Raw genomic sequence first — 14,590 nt, forward strand, 5'->3', positions numbered from 1 at the left:
TTTGAATGCTTAAGGAAATAGCAGCTAAAAAGGTGAATGCCCCGATGACTAGCTATGGTTATATCCATCCTGGAGCCAGACCATCTAGCAAGCCTCTCACTGCCCATCATGATACAAGACTGAGATTTAACCATGCTCACAGTGACCATCCACGAGTTGTCAGCCCTGATTTCATGCAGGATGGGGCTTCCCAGGCCCCAGCTCAGCAGATGTGGTAAATTTTTCTTCTGAAGCTTTCATTGTCTGGGTCCCTCAGAAGCTGAAGGGAGCTCTGAAACGGCAAGCTCCTCAGGGCTTGGTTTTGAGTGTAAGAGTTTAATCACTGCTGCTAGTATGGAAACCTGGGTGCTCTTGTCCCTTAGTGGAATACTTTACCTGTTACCAGGCACAGGGGCCTCCTTAATAGCAGGCAACTTGGCAGACGATGAAGAAAACACATTTGCATAGCATGCTCATACCAAAGGTTTCTGTGAGTCACCCCGGGGTGCACTTCCCAGGAGAAAGTGTTGTTTCCAGTGTTGCTGGAGGGCAACAATAAATTGATTAGCCTCTTTAAAATTTCTCATAAAATTGTATTAACAAAACGGTAAATACATTACACAGAGACCGTAACCACAGGATGTTTACATAATGCCCACTGTGGACGAGTACTAAATACCATAAAAGACCTGAGACCCCCCCAAAAAGTCCGCAAGTTCTGGCTCTCACAAGGCAGCTAGAGCACCATTGTTTCTCCTCTTCTTCTTCTTCCTCTTCCTTCTCACATTTCAGCTTCGGCGTTGTGAACTTTGCTGGTGGTTATTGCAATTCCTATTGCTAGGCTTCCATTGTCGGAAAAGAGCTGAGCCAGGGAAGTGTTCAGCACAAGGCAATCCCCGTCGGAAATGACAGAGTCAACACACTCCAGTACCGACCTGGGGGTCGCCTCCCACTTAAGGCGCCTCTGGTTCCTGTTGAGCTCGAGGCGGTAGGTGAAGTTGTCGGCTTGTGTCGGTGTGCCGATCAGCATCATCGTAGCAAAGAACTGGGGGTGGCCTTCATACTTCTCCTGCTTCCTGAGGACCAGCAAAAACTGGTGGCCAAGGCAAGAGTGCATGATGATCCAGTCCGTGGGTGCGGGCAGGTGCATGTCCGTGGCCAGGAAGACAATCTCTGCTCCCTGAAGGATGTTGATGCGGTGGGTCTGCCTCAGGTGGGACACCACCACCTCCAGGTGCCCTTCCCATGGGCAGGAGAAGAGTGGGCACGTGCAGGGAACCAGCTGGGGGTCGTGTACTGCTTCGTGGTGATGGCAGGGAGGAAGGGTGCCTTGCTCCACGGATGTCTGCGCAGCTGCACAGCGGGTTGGTGCATACTACAAGAAGAGAGAAATTACATGTGATAACAGGTGGACCAGGAACCGGTGCAGATATACAAGATGCAGACCCCGCAGACACCAGCCACCTAATACCTCACCTAAAATAGCACTGGTGGGAACACCAGGAATGCAGCATTGTTGAAACCAGCCTGAGATCAGGGGCAATCCAGGCCAGGATCTGCACAGGAAAAGGTGCTGGCAGTTGCCTTGTTCTCCAGGAGAAGAAAGAAATCATTTGAGCCACGATAAGTCACTTCAAATGAAAGTGATGTATGTGTTTAAAGAGCGATTTCATTAGTTTGGGGGGAAAATCTGATTAAAAAAAAAAAAAGCCCAACAAAGCAAGGACAGCATGGGGCATTTTATATAGTTAAGGCTCTTCCAGCTCAGAACAAGGAAATGAAATATGTATGGCTTTATTATTCTTTAATGAAACACACTGGCAAATACAGGCATTTCTCCTGAAAAAATATGCTTTATAACACCCATAATTTGTGAAATAAAAGTCAGTTTTTATTGTATACTATGCCTTCATTTTTTTTTTTTTTGTCAATGTATTTGTGTTTAATTGATGCGCTTACCTCCATAAATCTTAAATGGTTCTCAAAGGTGGATGGATGACAAATTAAGGGCATTTTTATACTAAAGGAAATTTGGATTAAGGTAGGGCAGCTAGCTGAAAAGGCAGCAGCTTTTGCAGAATAATTCCACGTGAGGACTAGGAAGCAAACCGCTCTGCCTCTGTCAAGCGGATGTTGTTGAAGAGAAATGAGTAAGTCTTATTCAACCAAAAGTGTATCCACATGTAATGCTATTCAGGAAGAGTAATGGATCTCCGCAATAACTCTGTGCGTAGACAAACCCTAAGGCACAGGCATGCCAGTCATGATTCATCCTACCCAATTTTAAGCATTTACTTCAGCCACCTGAGACGGAAACCTAGTTACCTTGGACTGCCTCTGCAGAGGGAGGCAGCCCTTCCCAGTGGCAGATTCAGATTTGAGCGGGAGTAATTCACCTCCTAAAGGTGGCACCGGCTGCCACCAGAGTGACTAAGGCTGAGATCCAATCTGTCTAGTTGTACCTAAATTTTAGATGCTTAAACATCGGAGGACAATGTCTCCCCCTGAACTCCTTTGGAGATGCTTATAAGGAGTGTAAGAATTAAGAATACATATATATATATATATATATATGTACATTTTACTTTAACATATGTTTTAGGAAGATTCATGTAATTCCCCGGATACTGCCCCACATCTGCTCATTTTAACGTGTAGCCAAAATTACAGAAACAACAGTATGGTTCTAAGATTTAACAGTTTTTCTCCTCCATGCCACATCCACCCCATAGTGGATTTGGGCTTTATGCAGCTATTTTTGAGCAGAGGTCTGTTTTAACCAGGGACAAGCATAGTCCCATCTTATAGGTGCCAGATATGTTGCAAATGGTGCATTATCTCCTCGCTCTATGGATACTGTGATGCCTTTCATTACAGCCTTGACGTGAGAGTAGGCATTCTTACTGCATACAGTCTTTCCCCCCAGAACTTGCACTTTTGCTTTCCAGGATGTTTTGGAAGGCAATCTCTTGGGTCAACTGTCCCAACTCTCAGATGACCAGGGCTTCCTGGCCAACCAGGATGACAAAGTCCTGGATGTCTGTTCAGGATTTCTATTTTGTCAGTAGCTGCCAAGGGATGCAATGGGCAGAGTAGGGTTGTGATTGCTGCTGCTGTGTTCTTCCCAAGACACTGGGTATCAAAGGGAGATGTTTCTTCTTCCTCTGACATTTGATATGAAGAATAATTGACTATTTAAGCCCTATTATTGAATCTTGCAGCTTTTTCCTGGGAGAATTATTACTTCAATAGTACTGTTCTACTTTTTCCTTCCTCATTTTTTATTTGTTTTGCTGTATAAAATTCAAGAATATAAACTTTCCAAGAAGATAATGAATTGAGGTCAGATAAATGACTATCATTGTCTGGGAAATAAAACAGGTCATTATAAACTAATCGGAGTTTGTGGCTTTAGCTGCCTGCTTATCATGGTGGGGTTGCTGGAGAGGACTGGTTCACACTTAATTCTACATTAATTTTTGCATTCCATTAGGATGAAAGTTATGGTTAATTTAAACTCTTTTGGTGAAGGAGGCTAGTGCAATGGCAGATCGTAAAAGCCTTTTAAAAAATCCCTGAAATGCTAATTGCTTCATAAAATGAATTCTAATCTCCCAATCTAATACAGTGGGTGTGAGCAATTACTTTCTCTCACCAAACTGTTAATGCAACATTAGTGATTATACTAATTAAAACTAATGAACTCATTCTCACATGCTGATAAACCTCTCAACCACTCGACAAGTTCCAGCCTTCTATCAGTTTTATTTAACTCCTCTTTAGGAAGATGAATCTTAAATTAACCTCTTGAATAACATTCAAAATTAGGTTTTGAAATGTGAAGCTTTATAGACTGTGTATAATTTCTCTCCAAAGATTACCAGAGTCAGAGAAACCATTTCCACTGAGGATGTAATTGAATTTAGAAATGCATTCTCCTAATTTGATAAGCATGGAGAGCAATGGTAGCTCATCCATCTAAACTGTATCCAAGGTAAGAAAATAAAAGAAAAGAAAATATCTCCAAAAATCGCTTTATGACAAGCATGTTTCTATGGCTCAGGAACGGGAAAAAGAAATTACAGCAAGAAGTTTATGTGATGTATCTTTCTTCTTTCCTTCATTTGTGATTTTTTTGTCTGTGTGTTCAAATAATTGAGAATGCCCTTTCACATCTCATATTTTTGAAACATTTCCATGAATCACTTCAGCAAAGGATTTTTGGTCTGACTTTGTGCAGTTCAGGTTTATTGAAAATTCTGAAAATCCAGCACAAACCACATGATCTATTTTTATTCTGTGACTAGGTGAGAATCATCTTCAAAATCTGGTTTCTGAATTATTCAACATTCCTTTTTCTAAATTCTAAATTTTCTAATATTCTGAAAGAAATATTTAAAAATTCCCTGTCTCTGTGGAAAAAAGTCTCACAGAAAACTATTATTTTACTTTTACTTTTGAGGTATGAGTATAATTATTGGGGTGTCTGTGCCCTTGTTGGTCTTTCATATGACTGTGAACAGAACCTCTAAAATTGAAATGCAAAATGGGCATAAAATGGTCACCTTGAGTGCATTTAAATGCTTAAATAAATATTTATGAACATTTTTTCCCATGTTTAATCTGCTCCAGTATTTACTTTCCATCATTTATTGCCCGATTACCTAATAAAAGTAGATTTATTATATTGTTGTGCCAGTCCAGTATTATTCTCAATTATCTTTTAGCCTGTTGGCCAATTTCAGTCAAATTTAACTGTGTGATAGAAGTCTTAAAAGCTTTAATTTTCAACCGGTTTTGTGAGAAGAGGCAGCAAGGTAGAGAAGCATGACCCTTTTTTGTCTCCAGGGAGGAACAGCTTGCCACGTGGGCAATATTACATTGTCAGATAGGAGAGAACCTAAACAACTGCAGTTTGATCCCAAATGTATTATAGACACCAGACAACCCACATGAGACAATGTCTTTATGAACAGGAGAAAAGGCTTTAGCCAGAGTGCTCCTCATTAGATGTGAGATAATCCCACCACAAGACACCAAACTGCAGGAAACCAGGCTCTGCCACTCACAGAAAAATTTCTTTTTAATGATGCAGCTTATTACAGTGTAATTCTCTTTAAGAACAAGTCATTTGGCAAAAAGCAATTTATAAACACAGAGTACTTTTCTTATGGAAAAAAAAATGTTATATTCAGACCCAGGACACAGGGCTTCTGGGTTGTGCCCCAGACTTTCTACAGACTTTCTGCTAAAAATGCAACAAACAGCTCTAGGTGTGACTCATCTGTTCTAACTTTGACGTCTGAGGAGTAGGTGGCTAACTCTGAAGAACATCCACTCCTTTTACAGCCTATGCAGAGGTCCGGAGTGCAATTCGCTTCATCCCAAGAGATGCCGAAGGAACATCCTCCCGGACACCGCTCTCTATATGCAGCCGGGGCCAAACCCATCCTCAGGGCAGATCCACAGAGGTTTTACTGGTTTCTAGTTGAGGAGCAGAAGGGCACCCCTATTTCAGTCAGGAGAGAGTTGTACCACTATGGGCTTCTGCTGCACTGGAAACAACACAGTCTGTGGGGAGAGAAATGGATGCCTGTTCACATGAGGGTGTAAATCCATGGCTCCCTACCACCATTACACCTCCAGTCACCAATGACTTGACAGAAAATCCAGGGGAAGGTCGAAGGGTAGATCCAAGAGGTAGCGATCTCCAAGATCTCCAAGAGGTGGAGAAGACACAAGCATATCTCTGAGTCTGCAGCTGCAAAGTTGAGGCACCCATCCAGGACAGAGGGCTTTGGTATTGCTCCTCGTGTTCTGGAGGGCCTTTTGTATTTTAACTAGCAAAGGCTTTAGGTCAACTATGGTAAAAATAGTGGAAACAGGGGCAGTAACCCACACTGCAACTCTGCTCACTGAGCTCCAGGTCCTGTGGGGTGCAGACACCAACTACGTGGCGATCCCTCAAGCCCTACTTCTCTGCTGCACGTTGGCACAGCTTCAAACAAGAGAGCAAGGGTGGCTGCTGCCCTGAGCAGCCAAATGTCTTGCAATTAAAGTCCTGACTTGCAAATGGGGAATTTGCATGCTGCAAACCCCTCCGGGGTGAAGGAGGGTTGAATCCAGTCCTCCCACCCCATGAGAGAGGACCCAGACCCTGATGATCTGGAGTAAAAGAAGGATGAGCAGCACTGCTGCATAGTAGAATAAATCCTGCTCAGGTCTTCAGAATGAAGGTTAAATGTCACCTTTCTGCACTTTCCAGTGTTCCCCGGTTTTATACTGGGAGCCTGGATGCCTCATTCATACTTTTACTTACAGTAATGCACATAATGTGCAAAAAAATCAGCCTTTTACATGCCTGTGAACGGTACAGCGTGCTCTGAGGAGAACATCCCAAGGAGTGAGGACAAGGACTTGTTTGCTGCCCAGTCAATAAGGGTTTCTGACAGCAAAGCAGATGCTGTGAATAATCACCCTTTTCCAGACACTTTGGATCTATGCAACTGCATTTTATCCAGTGATCACACACAACTTTGTAAACGCTCGTTAATTCGCCCATGGGTTGGGCTATTTGCTTGGGGAAGTCAGTGGTGTAGTCTGACAGCTGTGACAGTAGCGCTTCTGAGCAGCGTCACACGGAAAATGGCAGAGATGAAAATAAAGCCATTGGACATGCCATTCAGCCTTAACTAGCAGAGAGTGCTCCTTCTCTACCCTGGCCCAGCTTTAGCACACCCTGAGACACTGCAGCCTAATCCTCCTCCCGAGAGGGAACCTGTATCTGCTCCTTCTGTGGATCCAAAGTCTTTCCTCCTCAGCCACAGCTTTCTTGGATGGATTACAGGAGTCTTGATAGGAGCTGTGCATGTTCACGGCAGCTGTGACCTTTGGTGGGAGCCTGGGGTTGAGAGGGGCTGTGCTCACACCCCCCGTTACAAACCCACCACCTGTGCTAATGCTGCCTCCTGCTATGGCTGACCCCATTCTGAGATCCAGTTTCCCATCCTGTGTTACTCTGTAAAACTTACGTTGTTTGGGATAACACTTGATTCAGGCTGACTTTAAAATATATAGTAAATTATATATGCACTCATGCAAACACACACATATTTATATATAGACTCATAACACTTGCAGGTCTATTTAAAATGTTTCTGAGTGGGGAAAAAATGTAGTGGGGAAAAACACATCATTTTGTCCAGCTTAAACCATTCTGGTACCTTTTTTATTTTAAAAAGTTCTCTGTGGGTGAGACTTGGGGAACGGAAGCCCATGCATTTTGACTATGAGCTTATTTTTGCTATCCTTGTGAAAATAGTCCCAAATTTGAGACTGCATATTTTTTTTAAAAACTATCTCTAGGAGTTCATTTTATCATGTATTTTTTCTTCTGTTTTTTCTTCATTGGTGTGGCTGTGTCTGTTTGTGCGTCGCAGGCGTCTGTCAGCTGATACCTATGATGCCGAACTAAGGCACAATGGCAGTATTATTTCCCAGTTTAGGTCAAGGAATTTAGGCACAGAGAGATTAATCATCTAAGTGTATTGACCATATTTTGTTGCCCAGCTTATATCACACAACACCTGATTTTTTTTATAGTAGAATTACCTCATAGAGCACTTGATATTTTCAAAATCCAGCCTCCATTAACCTCAGATGCAGCTACAAGTGATCATACTATCCGCAAATCAGGTCTAAGACTTTAGGTTGAGTAACTCGGGAGCAGAGATCGTCTGACTAGAAGCTATCCATGAACACCTTGCTGTAAGTGACTTGCCAGTATCATGCAGGGCTTTCCAGGCAGAGGCATGAATGGAGACCAGCTCTCCAGGGCAATGTGGTCTTCCTCCCAGCTACAGGACCTCCTTGCATCTCCATCATCCTACGTGTGACAAGGGACAACAAGGAATGCAGTCACCCTGTAGGTAGGTGAGCAACCTGGAAACATGCCATGAGAACTTGGTGGATTTTTGGCTTTGACCTAAAGATTTCTGCAGGCAAGGAGGGACTCAGGCCTGCATCTTTGGGATGTTTTGAGTGAGAGCTCCGTGGTGACTTTCAAGGTTTCTGTTGAAACAAATTTCCTTCTTCTTTGCCAGTGAAATGTGCCATTTATTCAGTTTTCTTACTGTCTTCCTCCTCTTCCCTGGCTTCTCAGGGTCTGATTGCTTCTTCTCATCTGTATGGAAACTGCCTCCAATAATTTTCTAATTCTCAGCTTCTTTCTGCTTCATAAAAGCTTTGCCACCCACTAACATCCACCTCCACGTTACTTACACCCACCACACAGGGACAGATGCTTAAAAGAACTATAAAGGTGACATGAAGAAACTAGTGAGTCTTTTAATCCTGGTCTTCATTTAATTTCTTTTCTGCTATTTTTTAGTATGCTAATGAGATTTTATAAATCTCTCAGATGAAAGAAAAGAGAAGGAAGGAAACCCCCCCCCCCAACCTATTTTGTCAAAAGCTGTACTTCCATATCTGAAATTAAGAAGTCCAAGCCAGGGCTTATGTTGGGGATTTATTTAAAATTTTAATTACACAAAATCCTATTCATTATGAATGCATCAGTTGAATTTCTTAAGTACTGAATATTAGGTGCAGCTTTGGCAGTGGAAGGATTTGTTTTCCCTACTATCAAATGGCAGCGAGAGGACAACTTCAAGCTCATTTTGCTAATCTCACTTTGCAACATAATCAGGCGTGACTTGGTGACACAGCGCAGGGGATGTGTTAATGGCTGTCCTCATGCTAATTACACACCTCTGAATGTGCAGAGAAAATGCCGCTTTAATACATATCTGCACTGTAGCACCATACCTCTCTGTATCAGAGGACCTTGAATTTTAGATGAAGCGACATATTTTTAGAGGTATTTTGGCAAAAAGAAATTTGTTTTTGTAGTAGATGTAGCAAAAATATGTTACAGCATTTTAAATGTATCCCAGATGGAAAGAAAGACATTATTCTCAAATTAAAACTCATTGCTTGCTTTTCCAAAATCAGCGTTTTCAACATAAACTGTCATGCAGTCTTGAAGTGTAAGCAAAAAATATCAAGAAACTTGACATTCTTCAATATACTGAAAACAATGTAATTATAATGAAATAGAAACAGGATCCATACTAAAGCATTTCAGTCTCATAGATGTTTTCTGGGAGAAATCTAGGCATAGACACCGGCAGGGTGGAGCAAGGTCATGCTCTCCAGCTCTACTGCTTTAAAACCAAATTTGATGAACCATTCCCAGCCCATGTGTGAGGACATCGAAACCTCCCATGTTTCAGGCTGAAGGGATATGCACCACCTCGCTGACTCTCAGCCAAAGCTGCAAATGTGTCATGGACAGTCAGGCAAATGATCCCGCTTTAGCTGCTGTGTTTGCTGGATCTTACTCTGTGGCTAAGCTGAGATCACTTTCTGTGCTTTCTTTGAGGAATAAAATGCATTGACTAGATACAAGCAAAACCATGCACACAGGCAACTCTTGTGGAGCATCTGGCAGTTATTTGCTAGCCAAAATAAATGAAAAACATGGAGATGAAATGGATGAAATGGAAGCACCTGGACCTGCAGAGGTCTGGCAGGTTGGCAAGTTGATCACCTGCTCTGGGGTAATTGTCCTGTGCCTGCTCCAAGGGCTTAACCAAGGATGAATCTTAGCTTTAAGTTCTGTAACAACAGAAAAAAGGCATCCTGGCTTTGAGTGAAGACAGTGTGAGACCATGACTGTGGGAATGCATAGGACCAGACACGCTCATAGGGTCCGGAGCATCCTTGCTCAGTGCAGGTTTATCCTCCACCCATGCTCACTACCCTCATCCATGTTGCCTTTCTGCTCCCTGTTCCTTGGGTTTGGAACCCTCTGACAGAAATATTGGCTTCCTGGAAATTTTGAAGGGCTTTTAAAACTAAGGGGAACAATAGAAGACAATGAACAGCTCCTGTTCCTCAAGGAGAAGCCCACGAGGATGCTCTTGCCAGTACCATTTAAGCCCTTTGCAGACGCACTGAAGCAAGGAGCTGAACTGAGGCTGTTTTGATTGTGCAGGAGCCGGTGTCCCTACTCTCACCGTGGAGGGAGCAGAAACAGACTCTGCCTCCACCACAGGGAGCTTCCCTGAAGTGCAGACAGCTACTGGGGACAAATCCAGACCCCAGATCCTGAGTTACAGCTACCATCAGCAACAGGGAGGGAAAGGATGGGCAGCTGCAGGTCAGAAACTTGGGCTTCCCCCTATGCTGGTAGTTTAGAGATAATCTGATAATTTCCCTCTCCATTTCAGTTCTGGGGGACCCTGAACCTCCTCCTGGCAGACTGCCCAGTCTTGCAGAGGGGCTGTAGCCACTATGCATGTAGAAGAAGCCAGGCTGGACAGTGGGACATGCCCTCAGGACCTGATTTGCTACTTGAATTCCCTTTGCTGCATTTTAGGACTGCACAAAATGCAGTGACAACAAACCATAGTACAGAGTATTTGATGTTGCATTGCAACTGCTGAGGCACTGGGGCATGGAGAAGTTTACCTTCTTCTCCTTGGACTAGAAGAAGATTTTATACCTTGTTTAAGCAAGGGTGATGCCTCTAAACACCACCTACTTTGGCCACACAGGGAAAGTATTGGAAGCCAAGGCACACGCTGTCAGCTCTTGCTCCAGAAGGGCAGTGTGTAACCACTGTTTATCACCAAATAAACATGAGGCAATGCTGGTTGTGGCTCTGGGTGATGTAGTGAATGGCCTGAATATGTAAAAAGAGATAATCCAAAATGTATAATTATCTGAAGATTCACTTCATCCTTTACTCACTTTGTATTTTGTATAAAGCCTGTTAACAAAGTGCAAAACCATTATAGGCTTTAATTAAAAGCAAAGTGATAAAGTAGTTCCAGGCTGCATCTGTTCTGTCTGATAGGGGAGGCAGAGTTCACAGAAGCCCTATATCTGACCTGTTGATTTTATGTTTTACATTCACACTGAGGAAGAAATTAATATGGAAAAGAAAAAAAAACAAACCAGAAATTATTGCCCATTGTGCTCATAAACTTTCCAGTTCAGACTGGCTCTAATAACTCATCATCCAATATTCATTTACAAGTTACTACAGTAACAGCATATCTCCAAGAGGAGCAGATTTGCCAGTGTCATCTGAGATAATTAGACCAAATCCACCTCGAGACAATCAAAATGCTTCCCTTCCAGCAGGCAACCTCCAGCTATCACAATTATATGACATTTAAATTTACTAACTGCTCTTTCAGGAACACACACCGGGAGTGCCAAAGGATGGCACAAACATTACTGCTCTGCTGGAAGGAGAGAAGGGATGAGGTGGTGATTGGTGAGCAAGGCCGTAACCTCTCTTGGTAGGACCCGTGTTTCCAATCCCATCCACACACACCTCCCGGACAAGGATTTGCTCTATGGTCTATGTCACATTGCTCTTGCAGCTGGCACGGGAAAGTGAGCAATTAAGCCTAGGCCAGGCAGGTCACAGCTGAGTTCAGATCCTGGGCTGGGGCTGTGTAGGTGGAGCAGGGGGGGAGCACAGGGCACCTAATGCTGCTGACACTGGCTCCCTGTCCTGTCTCACAGTCTGTGCCCGTACCTACATCTCTGTAACAATCACTGAGCAGTGATTCAGCCATAAGATACCTCTTATTTTTGGTTAGGACTTTCTCCTGAGAACTGCGTCTGGGGGAATGCAAGAGTGGCTTAAAATCATGTCTACCTCCCTCCTGCTGAGGCATTGCTGGTACTGGTGAGTGATGGGCATCTCAAACCCATCCACAATGGCCTGGTGTGCTGGAGGTCATGCTCAGGTTTCAGGAGCATTAGGAAGAGAAGAGGGGAAAACAAATTGTGCCGGGCTCAGAATAACTCTCCTTTCCCCTACACATCCCTGCCCCTTCTCCACTGGTGACCTAGCCCTGAGCTTTCAGCTTGCCCTTGCTCTGAGTACCTGCAACATGAGTGTGGCGTTGAATGAAAAAAGTCTCCCACTTACAAGACAACACAAAATTCATCACTCTTCCACTGTCAGCTGAAAGTGTGGCTTGAGTTTGTACAGTCGGTCTTAAGAAAGGAAAAAAATCACAAAACAATCCAGAAAACCAATGCGAGCCATTAGCTTTGGGCATGAAAAACAAACTGCAAGTCTGGGGAAATTTTTTTTTAGTTTGTATAATGTATGCTCCTGCTTCATTGATATATTCTTTGCAGTAAGGAAAGGGACATTTCTATGGGAACATTTGGCTTGTGTCACAAATACTTTTAATTTTGTGCAAATCATAGCCTGTTCCTTCTTCCTCCCCCTCAAATTCTCAAAGAATAGTTCTTCTAGAAGTTTTCTTCACATGGGGAGGATGCAGGTGGAAAGAAAGAACAGAAACGGAGGTTCAGCTTAGCCAGAGAAGACAATGTTCCACCTACAGCAAGAAAATTATCTGTTAATAGAGTGAAAGTTTAAAGGGTTTTGTTGAAAAAAAAAAAAAACAAACCAACAAGAAACCTTCTAAGTTAACATTCCTGGTTATGGAAAGGTACTGTATTGATGACCCCCCAAGTTTGCAGTGCTCTGCCTGCAGAAGGTGCAGAGCACAGAGAACAACAGTGTTCATTTTTTCCCCAGCCTGCCCTGTCAAAATGCCTCAGATCTGAGAAAAAGAAGAGGAGGAGAGGTCAAGTCACTCTCTACGCTGCCCCTCCTGCAGCATTGCCCTTTTGGGAAGGGAATCCCCTGGTATCCCTTAGCCTGCCAGCACCTCTGCTCTGACCTCATGTGCTACCACCAAGAGCGATCATGGAATCACAGAATGGTTGGGTTGGAAGGGACTTTTAAAGGTCATCTAGTCCAACCCCCTGCCATGGGCAGGGACATCTGTCACTAGATCAGGTTGCTCAAAGCCCCATCCAACCTGACCTTGAACATGTCCAATGGTGAGGCATCCACAAGTTCTCTGGGCAACCTGTGTCATTGTTTCACCATCCTCATTGTAAAAAATTTCTTCCTTGTGTCCAATCTAAACCTACCCTCTTTCAGTTTAAAACCATTGCCCCTTTTCCTATCACTACAGGCCCTGGTAAAAAATCTGTCTCCATCTTTCTTCTAATCCCTGTTTATAAATTGAAAGGCCACAATAAGGTCTCCCCAGAGCCTTCTCTTCTCCAGGCTGAATAACCCCACCTCTCTCAGCCTTTACTCATAGGAGAGGTGTTCCATCTCTCTGACCATTTTCGTGGCTCTCCTCTGGACCCACTCCAACAGGTCTGTGTCTGTTTTGTGCTGAGGGCTCCAGAGCTGGACCCAGGTGGAGTCTCACCAGAACAGAGTAGAGGAGGAGCATCACCTCCCTCAACCTGCTGGCCACACTTCTTTTGATGCAGCCCAGGATATGGTTGGCTTTCTGGGCTGTGAATGCACATTGCCAGCTCAGGTCCAATTTTTCATCCACCAGGATCCCCAAGTCCTTCTTTGTGGGGCTGCTCTCAACCCATCCATCCCCCAGCCTGTACTGATACTGGGGATTGCCCTGACCCAGGTGCAGGACCTTGTACTTCACCTTGTTGAACTTCATGAGGTTCACATTGACCCACTTCTCAAGCCTACCAATGTCCTTCTGGGTGGCCTCCCTTCCCTCTAGCAAATCAACTGCACTGCTCATCTTGGTGTCATCAGCAAACTTGCTGAGGGTGCACTCGATTCCACTATCTATGTCACTGATGAAGATATTAAATAGTTTTAGTCCCAGTATGGACCATTGGGGGACACCACTGGTTACTCGTTTCCATTTGGATATTGAGCCATTGACTGTAGCTCTTTGGATGCTGCCATCTAGTCAATTCCTTATCCGTCAAACCCATCTCTCTCCAATTTAGGGGTAAAAATGTTGTTGGGGACCGTATCAAAGGCCTTACAGAAGTCCAGGTAGATGAAATCCGTAGCTCTTCCCTTGTCCACTGATGCAATCACTCCATTGTAGGAGGCCACTGAATTAGTTAGGCATGATTTGTCCTTGGTGAAGCCATGTTGGCTGTCTCTAATCACATCCCTGACTTCCATATGTTTCAATATCTTCCAGGAGGATCTTCTCCATGATCTTACCAGGCACTGAGGCTGACGGGTCAGATGTCACCAGGGGATGACAATGTTGTTCATGGTTTCCCATGAACAGTCCAGAGGCTAGAGACCCATCACCCAGCAGAGCCACAGCTCGTGGAGTCTAGTTATTTTTAAAGTCAGGGAGGCTCTTGCTGGAAATCCATTGGCATAGGCTGTGCAGCTCTGGCTGCAGCATCACAGGGTCTTTCTATTGGGTCTGGTCCCTCTGTCTCTCCATCCTAAAATTTCCTATTTCAGTGCAAGTATAGCATTGGAGAAGAGGGGCAGAGGTGCCACATTTCTTATTCAAAGCCATTCTTGCACTTTAATGACCCCATTCACACCCTCACTTGTCTTGTGGGAAGGTTTTATGTTTTAACTTCAGCCAGGTCCTCCCCATGCAGACAGCTTAAGACTTACTCTTACAAACTTGTCTGGCTGTACAATACTCCATACCTTGCAGATCATAAAAGTGAATAATTGTACAACTATTCTGATACACTT

General features: G+C 43.9%; 1 protein-coding gene across 1 annotated transcript in view; it reads right to left on the bottom strand.

Moving 5' to 3' along the window:
• Nucleotides 1–651: 651 nt before the first annotated feature.
• SIAH3 (siah E3 ubiquitin protein ligase family member 3) overlaps nucleotides 652–14,590 on the bottom strand; it is a 48,656-nt gene continuing 34,717 nt past the window's right edge. Inside the window, exon 2 of the mRNA XM_009463095.2 lies at nucleotides 652–1,354. Within this exon, the coding sequence (XP_009461370.1) occupies nucleotides 761–1,354 (594 nt within the window). The 3' untranslated portion in view covers nucleotides 652–760. The remainder of the gene's footprint in view (nucleotides 1,355–14,590) is intronic.

This window comes from Nipponia nippon, unplaced genomic scaffold (genome assembly GCF_047370975.1).
Source record: "Nipponia nippon isolate SJK-2023a ecotype South Korea unplaced genomic scaffold, ASM4737097v1 scaffold_2, whole genome shotgun sequence".
NCBI lineage: Eukaryota > Metazoa > Chordata > Aves > Pelecaniformes > Threskiornithidae > Nipponia > Nipponia nippon.